We start from the raw sequence: 13,641 nt of genomic DNA, 5'->3' as shown, positions 1-13,641 counted from the left end.
GGCGCGCAGAACCTTAGCGCGACAACCGCACTAGCGTCGCCCCGCGCATTCTTAGGTAAGCGGGTCCAGAATTTTGGTTGGAATATTCAAAAATTAGTACTCCGAAAAAAGATCAAATATTTACAAGAGTACTGCACACCGATTAAATTCCGGTGGGGTCTCCGAGATGTCTGAAGCCGTCAGTGCACCAAAGCAGTATAAGCAGCCTTCTCGCAAAGGCAAGAAGGCCTGGCGCAAAAATGTCGATATCGATGAGGTTCAGGAAGGCCTTCGGGTTCTGAAGGAAGAAGAGATTAAAGGGTAAGGATTGATGTTACTTCTCTACCAACGTCGGTCACAATAAGCTAATTCTGGTCGCTTTCTTCTAGTGGTCTTCTTTCTGAGAAGCCGTCCGATGAGCTGTTCGTTATCGACACCAAGGGTTCCTCAGAAATCCGTGAAGCGTACCGAAAGAAGCACAAGCCTTTGAAGTCGGAAGAAATCTTGGCGCAACGCTCCGCTATCCCAGGTTTCGACACACGCAAGCGCACCAACTCCAAGGTTACCGACGGTGTTATCGAGCCGAAAAACAAGCGTCAAAAGAGCGACTGGGTCACGAGGAAAGACTGGTTGCGTTTGAAGCAGGTGGCTAAGGAAGGGAACCCGGTCAACAAGCCCGCTGAAAATGACCTTTACGACCCTTGGGGAGATGCAGAGGATCCCACCCCCTTGGACGATCCTCAGTTCGATTTCCTGGAGAAACCGAAGCCCAAGGTAGAGCCGGTAACCTTGAAGCAGGCTCCGATCTCACTCGCTGCGAATGGCAAGCCGGTTCCCGCGGTCCGCAAGCCTACTGCCGGAATCAGTTACAACCCAACGTTCGAGGACTGGGATCGGCTGCTGCAGGAGCAGGGAGAGAAGGCGGTTGAAGCTGAGAAGAAGCGCCTAGAGGAAGAGCGTAAAGAAGAAGAAAGGCAGCGCTTAATCGCAGAAGCCCAAGATGATGATGGTATGGTGAAGTCCGACGATGAAAGCGCATGGGAAGGATTTGAAAGCGAATATGAGAAGCCCGACTGGCTGAATAAGAAGCGTCCGGAGCGGAAGACGAAGGCACAGAGGAACAAGATAAAGAGACGCAAGGAAGCAGAGAGGCAGGCCAGATGGGAAGAGCAGATGAAGAGGAAGGAAGAGCAGGCTGCAAAGGCTAAGGAGGCCGCCGAACGTGTGGAAGCACAGGAGCTTGCTCGTGCCGATGAATCCGAGGACAGCTCTTCCGAAGAGGGTGATGATACCGTTTTGCGTCGGAGACCGCTTGGTGGAAAGCTATAGTAAGTGTTCTACTTGTCTGTTTATGCTTGGAGCCCTGCTAATTCAATCAATAGCGCTCCTGAGAAGCCTTTGGAGGTTGTGTTGCCAGACGAGTTGCAGGATTCTCTGCGTCTGCTCAAGCCCGAGGGCAACCTGCTGGACGACCGATTCCGCACTTTGGTTGTTCAAGGAAAGCTGGAGTCTCGCAAGCCGGTGACGCAGGCAAAGAAGGCGAAGAGAGACGTGACAGTGAAGTGGTCTCACAAGGACTTCAAGGTTCCGGGTCTGTAAATATTTACTCTTTTGGCGTTTGCTTGTGTCGGTTCTTTCAAGATAGATTCCACGTAATATGGCTAGTGCTGGACATAGAAAAGTTTGTATGAGCCTCAACTAAATCCATGAACTTCACGACTATAGTTAGGTCTCAGTGCTTCTGGTAGTTCTACCCACCAAGACCCGATATATACACTGTAAAATAGTCCGTAGAATACACTTTGCATATTGACCAGCAATATCTATTTCGCAGCGTTCGAGACTTGCAGGTGGGCCCGTCCGAAAATTTAGCGCGGACCGTTAAGGTTGCTTTTGGAAAGTTGCCGGGCCAGTCTCCGCAGCGCCCATCTTTTTCCTCCGGCCCCTCTTGGATTCTCAGATCCCTTCACCATGCAATAGTTGGAGGCTCATCACTGGAATGGACTTGAAAAACCTCTCCAGCAATTGGAAGAAACTCCAGGGGACGCTTAAAAAGGACAGCGTCTCCACCACGAAACGGAAACCCTCAGATCGCGAGACGGAGAATGGTGTGGTAAAGAAGCGGAAAAGAGAAACTGTCGACGGACAACAAAAACCTGAGCGCAAACTGGTCTCGGCCAAGAGAAAAAGAATGTCTACAAACGGTACTGATGGCGGCGAGAATGGCGCTGAGCAGCCTACAAAGAAGTCGACGTCTCGGAGGAATTCTACGGTCACTGTTGCGGAATCAAAGCCGAAGATTAATGAAGGCCGTTCACCTACGTGAGTACACTTTTGTTGCCGATTTTGCGAGAAGTCATTACTCTGAATAACTACTAACGTCCTATCAGCGCGGAACTAGGAAAATATGTTGCGATGGATTGCGAAATGGTGGGCGTTGGCCCCAATCCCGATCACGATTCCGCTCTCGCGCGAGTTAGTATCGTCAACTTCAACGGCGAACAAATATACGACTCCTACGTGAGACCCAAAGAAATGGTTACGGACTGGCGGACGCATGTCAGCGGTATCCTTCCGAAGCATATGGTGGAGGCGCGAACACTCGAACAAGTGCAGAAAGACGTTATCAATATCCTCGACGGGCGAATACTCGTGGGACATGCGGTCAGCAACGACTTGGACGCTCTTCTTCTCAGCCACCCCAAGCGCGACATCAGAGACACCAGCAAACATGCCCCATACAGAAAGATTGCTGGCGGTGGCTCCCCTAGGTTGAAGATGTTGGCTTCGGAGTTCCTTGGGTTGGAGATCCAGGATGGCGCGCATTCCAGTGTGGAGGATGCTAGGGCTACGATGCTCCTGTACCGGCGGGACAAGGACACGTTCGAGCGGGAACATCTTAAGAAGTGGCCTGTGCGAGTAGTGGTCGAAAAGAAAGACCAAGACGATGATCAGAAGAAGAAGAAAAAGAAGAAGAAGAAGACCCGCAAGAGGTGAAGCGTTTACAGGATGTAATGGCTGGTTCTGTTCGATATACCCCAAGTTCAAGAAGTTGAAGGTTATGTATAGAGAATATAAGTAAATAGAATTTAGACAAGCATTATATTAAACTTCTGAAACTGTAGAGATGTGTCTCGTAACGCTTGTATATCATTTAATGACATGCCGCAATCAATGCCCCCCGCCAATTGGTACTAAAGCGGACCGCGGAATGAACCGCTCTTTTCGCGACTACGCGTCGCGTTTCCTCAATTCATCCTTGCCGACATCATCCCGAACATCTATAGTGCAATTGACTATTCAACAGAAAGAACAACGAAGTCTTCGAACTTTACATTTCACAGACTGCATTGCACGCAATTCCGCTTGACACATTTCGAGATGTTCGCCATCCAAACCGCCCAGAACTCTTTCAACGAGCCCTCAACCGATAAATTCACTCCGAACATCCTGCCCTGTCGCATCCACCACGATGGCCCCGTTGACACGCTAGGTCGCTACTGGAAGCCTACCACTGATGAGAAAGGTATAGACTGACTGCTTCGCACCCGGCAATTATCAGCCCTTGCTCATGAATTACAGATGAGAACCTGCAGACAGCCTACTTCCGCGGCCGCAAGCTAAGGGGCCGCCGAGTCGCAATCCCCGAAGGCTACGAGGGTAAGGTTTATCCCAGGACATCGATCTTGAACATGCAATTAATCAGCCTGATTTAGGTGTCATTGCAACCCCCACAGACCGTACGATGCCTGCTACCCGTACGAGCGCCGACGTTGAGGTCGAGGAAGTCACACCAGAAGAGCCCGTGAAGGTCCTTGAGAAGCAAGGCAGCTTTGACGAATATGTGGTCTGGGGACATGAGCTTGTGCCTGCGGCAGATGAAACCTTTGTTAAGGGAGTGGAGGAGTGGATTAAGCTGGCTGAAGTGGTAGGTCGATAAACATATACGGGTCATCCTCAGGCTAACGCAGTGTAGATGCATACGACCCCTGACAGTGAAAAGCAATCGTCTACATGAGGGAAGGCTTGCGGTGAAAAATCTCATCCAAAACGAGGGCTACACATTCGTAACCGCGGGCTGGATGAGTTCCTTAACCAACCCTGTCAACACATGCGCAAAGTCCCCTATTCGATGCGTACATCGCCATACACGAAGCTACACCGCCTACCTACTGCAATCAGCCATATATGGACAAGGACTATGCTAGAGCCGTGACACTAGCGGCAGGCCATAGGTGGAAGGGACGTCCAAGCTCCGAGTCGCTTTATGCAGACTGCGATCTCTCCGGAAGGCTACCAGATTCAAGGACAGGAAATGGAGCACCAGGCTAGCTGCGCATGACCGGAGATACCCAACGGAAGAAGTTCTGTAATCACAACCATCTAGATAGCTGCTAGAGCCAAGCCAATACCACGATCCGATAGAGAATCCATATAGATAAGCCTGACCGCCCTCAAGATTCTGCCGCCAGAACAAATATCTGGGGTAGGGTCAACGCTCTACAACAACTTCTATAGACACCCCTAATCTTCAACAGGCCCCTCACAATGTCGACTAACGATGCGAAGGTCTCGCCGGAGGCGCTTATCTCGAAATTCGAGGTGAGCAGACTCCTCAAACAAGGCAAGCAACCCAACCACCAGCCAGCCAGCCCCTCCATCACCCCTCCCTGCCCATCCAGACAAGACCATTCCAAGCATTCCAAGCAACACAACTAACCCAACCCCAAAGACCAAAGTGGCCGCCGCATCGCTATCCTTGGTACCATCGACAACCAGCAAGGCATCCTAATCGCTGAACGCGCCGCCTTTGCAACCGAAACTCCTGAAGCCCTCCAAGCCTTCCACGCCGCCATCACCGACGTCAACAACCTCGGCGACAACGACATCTACCGATGGTACCTAGCCTCCTCGCACTCTGCACCAGGAAGCCAACAGCCCCCGGACCTCAAGATCAACCTCATCTGGCCCTGCACGGAGTCACACATCAAGAAATACTCGGAGCAGGTTGTGCGCATGGTCACCGAGACACCGGAGATCTACCGGGACTCTATCCGTCCGTATATGAGTGCGAAGCGTGAGGAAGGACGACTGAACTGGGTATTTAATATTCTCGAGGGTCGCACGGAGCAAGAGGATGTGATTCTTCGGGAGAAGGGACCTAGTGGAACTGAGGAGGGAGGGTTCTTGGTGTTGCCGGATCTGAACTGGGATCGGAAGACGATGGGGTCGTTGCATTTGTTGGCGCTAGTCATGAGGAGGGATATTTGGTCCTTGAGGGATTTGAAGAAGAAGCATATCCCTTGGTTAAAGTATCTGAGGGAGAGGCTGTTGGAGGAGACGGTTAGGGTGTATCCTCAATTGGAGACGGATCAGTTGAAGCTTTATGTGCATTGTAAGTTTCCTTCCCTTTCTGGTGCTTTGCTATTTGGTGTATCTGGTTACTGATGTGGATGTGCTGTATAGATCAACCGACATATTACCATTTCCATGTGCATGTCGTCAATGTCATGCTCGAGGCGGGTGCAACTCAGGCGACGGGAAAGGCGTTCGGGCTGGAGAACATCATCTCCCAATTGGAGACACTGGATGGAGACGAAGAGGCTGGAATGGCGGATGTCAGCTTGACTTATTTCCTGGGTGAAGCCAGTGAACTCTGGTCGAATGTGTTTGGGCCTTTGAAGCGGGGAGAGAAGCCGCTGCCGAATTGATAGAGTAAACTAGACTCTAGAAAGTGACGAGTTACGATGCTACAATAATCACTCTCATTGTAAACTCCATCAAACCAAGCATATACGTAAGTAGCGCTGTAAGCAAGCACATACTTCCATTGTTGACGTAGATCTAATCTATAGACTACTTACTATATCGGAGCGGAACTAACTCTCCCTCGATCGACCCCGCAACACCACCAACGACGTCAACCCCTCACGGCGCCGCCATCCATCGCAAACTTTCCTACACTTCTCTCACCCCTCACACAGTCAACATTTCCTCTTCTCAACAACAAACCTCACCACTACATACAATCCACACATCCTCAAAATGACCGACACAGCCGACGCCCCCCAAACCAACAAGGCCTTCGTGCCCCTCGGTACCTCCCCTCCCCCTCAACCACCACACCCACACCAGCGAGCTAACACAATACCCAGAAAACAACCCCGAAGTAATGACCCACCTCGTCCGCCAACTCGGCCTCTCCCCAACCCTCGGCTTCACAGACGTCTGGTCAATCGACAGCCCGGACCTCCTCGCCTTCATCCCCCGCCCCTCCTACGCCCTCCTCCTCGTCTTCCCCGTCTCAGCAGCCTACGAAGCAACCCGACGTAGCGAAGACGCGCCACTCCCCGAATACACCGGCTCCGGGGCCAACGAACCCGTCATGTGGTTCAAGCAAACGATCCGCAACGCGTGCGGACTCATCGGGCTCCTGCACGCCGTCTCGAACGGCACACCGCGGAAGCACATCACCCCCGGCTCGGACCTAGATAACCTGCTGAAGGAAGCGGAGGGATTGGGGCCGATCCAGCGCGCGGATCTACTGTATGAGAGTAAGGCGTTGGAGAGTGCGCATGCGGATGCAGCGAAGTTGGGGGATACGGATGCGCCGGCGGCGGAGGACTCGGTAGACTTGCATTTTGTGGCGTTTGTGAAGGGGGAGGATGGCACGCTTTGGGAGTTGGATGGGCGGAGGAAGGGACCGTTGGTTAGGGGGGTGCTTGGGGAGGAGGAGGATGCGTTGAGTGAGAGGGCGTTGCAGTTGGGGGTTAGGAGGTTTTTGGAGGTGGAGAAGGGGAGTGGGAGTGGGGAGGGGGATTTGAGGTTTAGTCTGGTTAGTTTGGGGGAGGTTTTTGATTGAGTTGGTGAAGTGGATGTATGTAGTTGTTTTATACCCGGTTACCGTATAGTAGATGATATTGGGGATGGTTGTGGTTGTTGTATGAGTATATCAAGCTCACATTCACATTCACATGTCTTCATCTTCTTCCCTATCAATCAACCCACCATTCCTCAGAATTGAACTTCAGAACATCATCCCCACAAGCCCACCACCCAGCAGTCAGGTTCCGTGCAAAGACCTCCAAAGCAGCATACGGCACACAACCCCCTGCCTCACCAGAGCTAAAGAACATCCTCTCAAACAGCTCCTTTAAATTCGGCTTCCGAGAATGCACATCCGGAACAGCAGCAATGACCCTCCTCACAATACCCCCATCCCCATCCCCACAAGCACTCTGCACCCTTCCAATAACAAGAACTTCATACGGCTTCCTCCACAACCCACCCACCTCCACAATCGGCCTCCCATCCATCGTAACCTTGCACCAAACCCACTCTTCACAGACAGCCATCCCAGCACCCCGAATAGCCTCATAGGCTGTTTTCCGCGCCTTCGCGGAATTAGTGATCCAGATGGCTGCAACAGGGCCCTTAGTATCTGTAGTGCCGTCTCCTCTATCAGAGACATCATACTGTAAATACTCCCGTAAGATACCACATATACGTTCCGTGAGCAGATCCCATCCTTTATAGAACTGCGTCTGATAATGCCCACTGCGCCGCACGGAGCGGTTCGTCCATGGTGGGTCGAGGAGGATTAGATTGAATTTCTGGTCGTGTGGTAGACCGGGGAGTAATGGCTGTGATGAATTTTGGATAGGTTCGGATATGGGGATGGTGCAGCGGAGGAAATGGGATGATGGGGGGATGTAGAAAGAGTGGTAATTGTAGTTTGTGCTATCATTATTTGATGCCTCTGTTGCTGTTGATGTTGGTTGACAGCGTATCTTCACTGTAGCTGGCTCGATGGAAGTATTTTTGACCACGGTGTTGGATAGCTCTGAGATGGATGTGAAGGCGTTTTCTCCAGGTGATAGAATTAATGGAGGATCATTGCGAGTAGGAGGTCTATTAGAGTAGATAGAGCCAGACTCTGGATTTAGACATGGACATGAACATGTGGTAGTAGTGCTGCGTTGCCGTTTCCTCTTCTTCCCTGGTGGGATCTGTTCACCCTGGACTGGATCTTCTGGACTGTCTGGTGCATCGTTTCTAATGAGAGTGCGAGGCATGCACCACTCGAATTCATTTTCAAGTGCCCCATTAAGCTCCGCCAGCTTCTCAGCCACCAGGGGCTCGATGATCTCGGAGTGATATTGCCTCTCGGAAAGCGGGATTCTCTCTAGAACCCTTGCCCGCGCGGCCTCGGTCTTGGGCTCTGTCAAGGTCGGATAAGGTTCCCCCAATGGGGCGGAAGATAAAAGAACCCTTTCTCCATGGTAGGATCCTGGCGTAGAAGAGGCTGGATGGGGTCGTGATGGCGGAGGCGTCTGTCCTGGAAGCGCTTGTGCCTGCGCGATGGAGCTGGGAATATCGATCACAAAGGCGGTGGCACTGGGGTTTTCGTAAAGTATTGAAGACTTGATGGCCATGGTCAGTCCGGGTCGGACCAGGGGATTACTTGGAATAATGTGTGTTCTGACTCAGGGTGGCATTGTGACGGTTCGAATGTTGGGAGAGGGAAAAGAAGATAGATGGAAGGTGGGTTTTAGTGTTTGTAGTCGCCGTGTGCTAGGGACACTCGCGACTTTCTATCAAAATAGCTACAACAGTTATTGCAATATACCCATGGCTTAAACATTGATTACCCCTGTAACTAGTCTCTCGCTGTAAGCTTATTATGTGTGATCCCAGCCACAACCAGTGGAGCACAGCTCAATGGCTAATACAGCCGGACTCATCATCATGCAAATGCAGGCCATCGGTTGCATCCGCTAAGCTGGACCATCCACTCCTTGAGTAACCGAATAATAAGAATAAACAATACCATCTGTTCTCATATCCAACAGAATAATAGTAAAGAAAAACATATCACCAAGCCACAAGGGGCAAAAATCACTTAAATGCTTATTGACATGACAAAGGCAACACCACTATGCTCTTAAATGGACAAAAATTCACAACACTTTTTTCTCATCTCGTTCCTCCTTCCTCCGTTTCCAAGACGATCCAGCGTCGGTCTAGGTGTGACAAGGGTCATTTCGTTATAGCCATACTACTCTCTGTATCCCGGAAATCGAAAAAAGGGTAAGGGCAAAACTTTATACATCAGGTTGAAGTCAATGGCGAATTAAAGAGTTATAAAAAAGCCTCAATGCTGGAGATCAATCCGCATTAGCGTCGGTCGCCCAGGCAAGCCGTAGGCTCTCACATATGCTGGGGATGACTCACACGGCCACGTCGTCCACCCGCAGACTGTGTCTGAGCTGGCTGCGCTTGGGAATAGAACTGAGTAGGATACTGATACATCTGAGCGGAGTTCGTAACAGGGCTGAATTGCTGGGGAGCAAAAGTCGGTTGGTTCATCATAGGGTTGGAGTTCATCTGGCCAGGACCGCCAGCCAAGGGCACTCCCGGGGTCTGCAGAGCCCGAAGACTGTCAGCCGAAGGCGCTCCGGCCGGGTATCCAAAGCTGGAATTTCCGAGGCTCGGGTATAGTCCCGAGGGAGAGAGGCCCCGGGACTGTGCAGCCAGGTAGGCCTGATACTGCAGTTGTTGCTGGGTCAGAGGCGCCAAGGGCTCCTGGCCGAAGCCGGTACCATTAACACCAACTCCACCAACCCCGTTAAGAGGATTGAGACCACCAGCAGAACCAATGCTGTTCATTCCATTGATACTGTATGGATCAAAAGGAGCGGGGTTGGGCTGCTGCTCGGAGGCAACGGGCCTGGTCGCATCCAGACCTGGACCTAGCATGGTAGGAAACTGCGCACCATATTGACGTTCCATGGACTGCTGAGAGCCGTAGTTTGACGCCGCCTGCCGGGAGGTTGGGCGATGCTGTTGCTTGTCCGAATTGGAAACATGATCACGTCCATGGTGATTGTCGCGAGCACCTCCCCGAGAGGACAAGCCAACTTCATCCATCAAGCGCTTGTAGCCTTGACTGGGAGTTGCCTTCAGCTTAGTGAGGACCTTGGAGACGTTCTTCACCACTTCGGCGCGCATAGACTCATCAAAGAAAGGTGTGGTAAGAACCTTGAAGATCAGTGTCGCGCCCGATGTCTGGTCGCTCAAGATCTTCTCCAGCACCTCGTCGCCTGGGCTGAAAAAGAGAGCCTTCAACACTATCTCACGGGCATCTGGCTCGTTGCGCTGGTTAATCACCTTCAAAACAGTCAGGTAGGCGACCTTGTGGGTGCACAGGTGCACAAGATGAGGGACCAGGCGCGGTGCAAGCACGGTGCGACGGCGGGGGAAAGTGCAGGTATCCAAGAACCATGTCAGCAACAGAGCCCCGTTAGCATTCGTCGCAAGCTGTACGCTGTGGAGAGCAATGGCTGAAGCAAGCATGCGTTGCTGGTCCTTTGAGGCGTGGTGGCTTTCAAGGCATGCTCGCATGGCCCGAGCACCGAAGCGGCCCTGGGCGATCTCCCACATCCGACTGAGCATCGTCTCGAAGATGAAATCATTGAATGGTGCGCCAAAACGCAGGCAGCACTGGAGAACATAGTTGCCGTACTGGTCAAGGAATAATGGAACGGTGTATGGCCTCAGAGCATCAACAATCATTTGCATCTGGTTCGGAGTCTTGGCCACATCAATGATCTTCTGTGCGGCCCAAGTTCCGTTCTTGTGGACACCAATTTCAGCAAGGTGAGGCGCAATGGGTCCGAGCATCTGCTCCTTGGTGGATTCCGAGCAAAACTCGAAGAGCTTCTGGACGACAGTGTTTCCGAGATAATCTGACGCGAGCTCTGCGATTTCCGGCAGCATCGCAACGGCGGTTTCCTCAATCTCCTGGACTGAGCAAGCTCCATTATCGATCCTCTTGCGGATATCGCGGAGCCGCGGTGCGTCGAACATCCTAGTTTGGCTGGGCTCGGCGATCGGGGGAATCTCATCTTCAAATGCATCGAAGGCAATTGCGCGATGGATGCTAGCGCTGATATTGTGAGCATCGTCTTCCGTGGCCCCGAACTCGGTGACAATTTGTGCCATTTCCGGCTGCAGCTCGGGAAGAGAAGGTATATGCGGAATGCTGGTGCCGCTCTCCGGTCTCACAATACCATCAGGTCCGTTCATGCTCGGATCAGGAGTCGGAGAAGACTGAGCTCCATTGACACCGGGCGTGCCAGAAGCAGAGGTGCCAGGTACTTTAGCATATCCGATCCGAACAGGGCCAGCGCCAGGGAAGATCTCCTTTCCGTTGAGAAGTGACTTGGCCTGAATGGCACTCTCAATGCGCTCATAGTTGACAAAGCCACAGTTCTTGTGGGTCAGAACGCGAGTAGACTCGATTTTGCCGTACAGGCTAAAGATCGCCTCCAAAGACGTGACCGTGGTGGAGACAGGAATGCTGCCAATCCAGAGAGCACGAGTAGGGCCATCCTGATTGTTCTCGTCTGCCAACTCTCCCGTTTGCCGCATTCCCACGTTAGGCGCACCACTTCCACCAAGATGCATGAGCTGAACAGCTTCCGACAGCTCATCATATTCTCCGCCTTCCGCGATGTTAAGGTCAGCGGCGCTGAAGCTGTTTTCGAGACGCGAAGGAGTAGCGAGGTAGTTGCGGATTGACGAACGCTGGGGAGGAGCCTCTAAAATTCCAGCCGTCCTGGCACGAGGTCGGCTGGCAGATGCGTGGTTGGCGAATGCCTGGACAGCAAGGTTGTGCTGATGAATCTGAGCCTGGGTTGCGGCCAACTGGGCTGCTGTTGCAGCCGCAGAAGGAGTAACGGTGCCAGAGGGAAGTTGCGAGTAGCGGCTCTCATACTCCAGGTCCTCGTCATCAGCGTACTTCTCTTTCGCGTTCACCGAATACGATCGGATACGACTGTTATTCTTCATCATGGCCAGTTCCGCCAGCAAAGGGGGCAAAGAAGACTGTTGTTGCTGCTGCTGCTGTTGCTGTTGCTGCTGCTGTTGAAGGAGCATATTAACATCAGGCCGCACAAGCGTAGCTCGTGCCTGTTGCGGTGTCTCCGCCAAGCCCAAGTAGTCTAGCGTTTTCACATCGGTATCCGCAAGCCCGTCCCTTGAGAATGACGACTGGCTGGGAGAGGCAGGTCCTTCAGAAGAGCGAATGCTTGTCAGTGTTGTCGCGCGCTCACGCCCGGTTGCCCAGCTAGTAGAGAACAAGGACGGTCCGAATGGACCAGAAGAACCCAAGAAGTTTGCTCTCTGGGGCATAGAGCCTGCTCGGAGACGCGAAAGGGAACCCGCGCTGCTCCCACCAGGGGCAGTTGCGGTCTTTGCGCCTGTGTCGATACCGGAAACGCCGGATGGGCGGAAAGGGCTAGTTGACGGCGTAGGGCGGGAGGTCTGAGGCATATATGGTTGTTGAAGATTCACCTCGTTCAATGCACCGACGGGCGAAAATCTGGAAGGAACAGTCCCAGCTCTTGCTCTCCGGCCAGGGCTATTGATCGAGCCGCTGGAGGTAGGCACCAAATCTGGAAATCCTTCTTGGCTTGGAGACTCCGGGATGTTCTCGCGAAGAGGGGTGGAATGACCGCTAGTCGGTGGGCCCCAGATACTGGGCGAAACGCCTTCCTCTGCCTGGATCTCTCGCGCTCTAGTGTAGGAAAAGATAACACGCATTAGTCTGCGAGAAACGAAATAAGCGCATCGAGATAACTAGGGTGCTTACCGTTTAGAGTACAAGCGAGCCCCAAGTTCATGAGAAGGGGATCCAGCCCCTAGCCTCGCGCCGCCAATTGCGCCTGCGGCTCCATTCAGACCATTCGATGGGCCGAACGGCGACTTGATGGCAGCAGATCCAGAGAGATCACTGGGAGAGCTACGCCCTGTGCTAGCTCCCGACATTGGTTGAGTGGTCGGAATATAATTGAGGTTCATATGACCATCCGGTCGTGAAACAGGGAGCATTATGAATTATTTCCCTCCACCTCAAACGAAGGCGGACACCGGACACCTTGTGTATGAATACAAGTAATGATATGCAGTGGTCGGATCGGTAAAGATGCTGCTCAATCGGAGGATTGTCTCGCGAGGGTCATGTGTCAGTTCAGTGTGTTGAGAACCAAACGTCGATAATTGAGAGCCGATGTCAATGGGGAGCACCGGAGCAATCAAGGCTGAAACGATTGATCAATGAACGTAAAGTTCAACGCTCGAGGAAGCCAGCGTTCTGTGCGTCCAGCCGGTGTGTGGATGTGCTCGTGGCGGGGTTGACGGAGGACTGGGTCCGAAAGAATACGTAAGCTTGAACAAGCACGGATGCTCAGGAAATAGGAGAGACAGCGAGATCGATGGAGTGGTTGTCAATAGTTGTGCGTTAAGCGTGAGGCCCAGTCAGCTTTGTCACCCTGGGTAGTAAAGATAATCTTTGGACTAGTGGCCAGATTCGATTGCCACGATCCACCGCAGTGATTAGGTCCCGAGTGTTCAAAAATATCGCTAACCCGCAAGGACCCGCTCGAAATGACCGCAAGGACACGAGGAGATTGAATGGGAAAAATGTCGAGCGAGGGGGTGGGAAGAGCGAAAGAAAGGAACGCGGAGGTCGTTGATGTACGGGGGTGGTGGTGGGTGGAAGGGAAGCCGAAAAGGGTCGCTGGACTCTTTTAGGGTGGCTGGAATAAATTGCGCGGCTTCGGGCAGAAGCCAGAAAAAGATACAAGAATGGAAAAGACC

The 13,641-nt window shown here is 52.4% G+C and overlaps 6 protein-coding genes across 6 annotated transcripts; 4 read left to right on the top strand and 2 right to left on the bottom strand.

Moving 5' to 3' along the window:
* Nucleotides 1-99: 99 nt before the first annotated feature.
* BO88DRAFT_366184 (Nop53-domain-containing protein) lies at nt 100-3,078 on the top strand. The gene is made up of 5 exons (XM_025704028.1): nt 100-300; nt 369-1,307; nt 1,362-1,574; nt 2,002-2,301; nt 2,370-3,078. Exons 1-5 carry the CDS (start codon nt 167-169, stop codon nt 2,974-2,976), a joined length of 2,193 nt encoding a protein of 730 aa, XP_025562619.1. The 5' UTR covers nt 100-166; the 3' UTR covers nt 2,977-3,078.
* Nucleotides 3,079-3,226: 148 nt separating this feature from the next.
* BO88DRAFT_366183 (ribonuclease H2 subunit C) lies at nt 3,227-4,400 on the top strand. Its single transcript, XM_025704027.1, has 4 exons — nt 3,227-3,505; nt 3,562-3,639; nt 3,696-3,907; nt 3,956-4,400. Exons 1-4 carry the CDS (start codon nt 3,361-3,363, stop codon nt 3,995-3,997), a joined length of 477 nt encoding a protein of 158 aa, XP_025562618.1. The 5' UTR covers nt 3,227-3,360; the 3' UTR covers nt 3,998-4,400.
* Nucleotides 4,401-4,496: 96 nt separating this feature from the next.
* BO88DRAFT_405169 (putative mRNA decapping hydrolase) lies at nt 4,497-5,733 on the top strand. Its single transcript, XM_025706808.1, has 3 exons — nt 4,497-4,603; nt 4,712-5,374; nt 5,446-5,733. The coding sequence occupies exons 1-3, from the start codon at nt 4,528-4,530 to the stop codon at nt 5,688-5,690; spliced, it is 984 nt and encodes a 327-aa protein (XP_025562617.1). The 5' UTR covers nt 4,497-4,527; the 3' UTR covers nt 5,691-5,733.
* Nucleotides 5,734-5,926: 193 nt separating this feature from the next.
* BO88DRAFT_488205 (ubiquitin carboxyl-terminal hydrolase) lies at nt 5,927-6,841 on the top strand (the record flags this gene model as incomplete). Its single annotated transcript, XM_025712604.1, has 2 exons — nt 5,927-6,076; nt 6,135-6,841. Exons 1-2 carry the CDS (start codon nt 6,025-6,027, stop codon nt 6,839-6,841), a joined length of 759 nt encoding a protein of 252 aa, XP_025562616.1. The 5' UTR covers nt 5,927-6,024.
* A 25-nt stretch (nt 6,842-6,866) lies between these two features.
* On the bottom strand, nt 6,867-8,483 carry BO88DRAFT_405168 (MT-A70 family). Its single transcript, XM_025706807.1, has one exon. It carries the CDS (start codon nt 8,412-8,414, stop codon nt 6,975-6,977), a length of 1,440 nt encoding a protein of 479 aa, XP_025562615.1. The 5' UTR covers nt 8,415-8,483; the 3' UTR covers nt 6,867-6,974.
* Nucleotides 8,484-9,189: 706 nt separating this feature from the next.
* Nucleotides 9,190-12,873, bottom strand: BO88DRAFT_453905 (putative RNA binding protein Jsn1; the record flags this gene model as incomplete). The annotated part of the gene is made up of 2 exons (XM_025710774.1): nt 9,190-12,559; nt 12,635-12,873. 2 exons carry the CDS (start codon nt 12,871-12,873, stop codon nt 9,190-9,192), a joined length of 3,609 nt encoding a protein of 1,202 aa, XP_025562614.1.
* Between the last annotated feature and the right edge of the window lie 768 nt (nt 12,874-13,641).

This window comes from Aspergillus vadensis (genome assembly GCF_003184925.1).
Source record: "Aspergillus vadensis CBS 113365 unplaced genomic scaffold BO88scaffold_12, whole genome shotgun sequence".
Classification (NCBI taxonomy): Eukaryota; Fungi; Ascomycota; class Eurotiomycetes; order Eurotiales; family Aspergillaceae; genus Aspergillus; species Aspergillus vadensis.
Note: the sequence above shows the minus strand (reverse complement) of the source record. Positions and strands in the feature narration are given on the sequence as shown.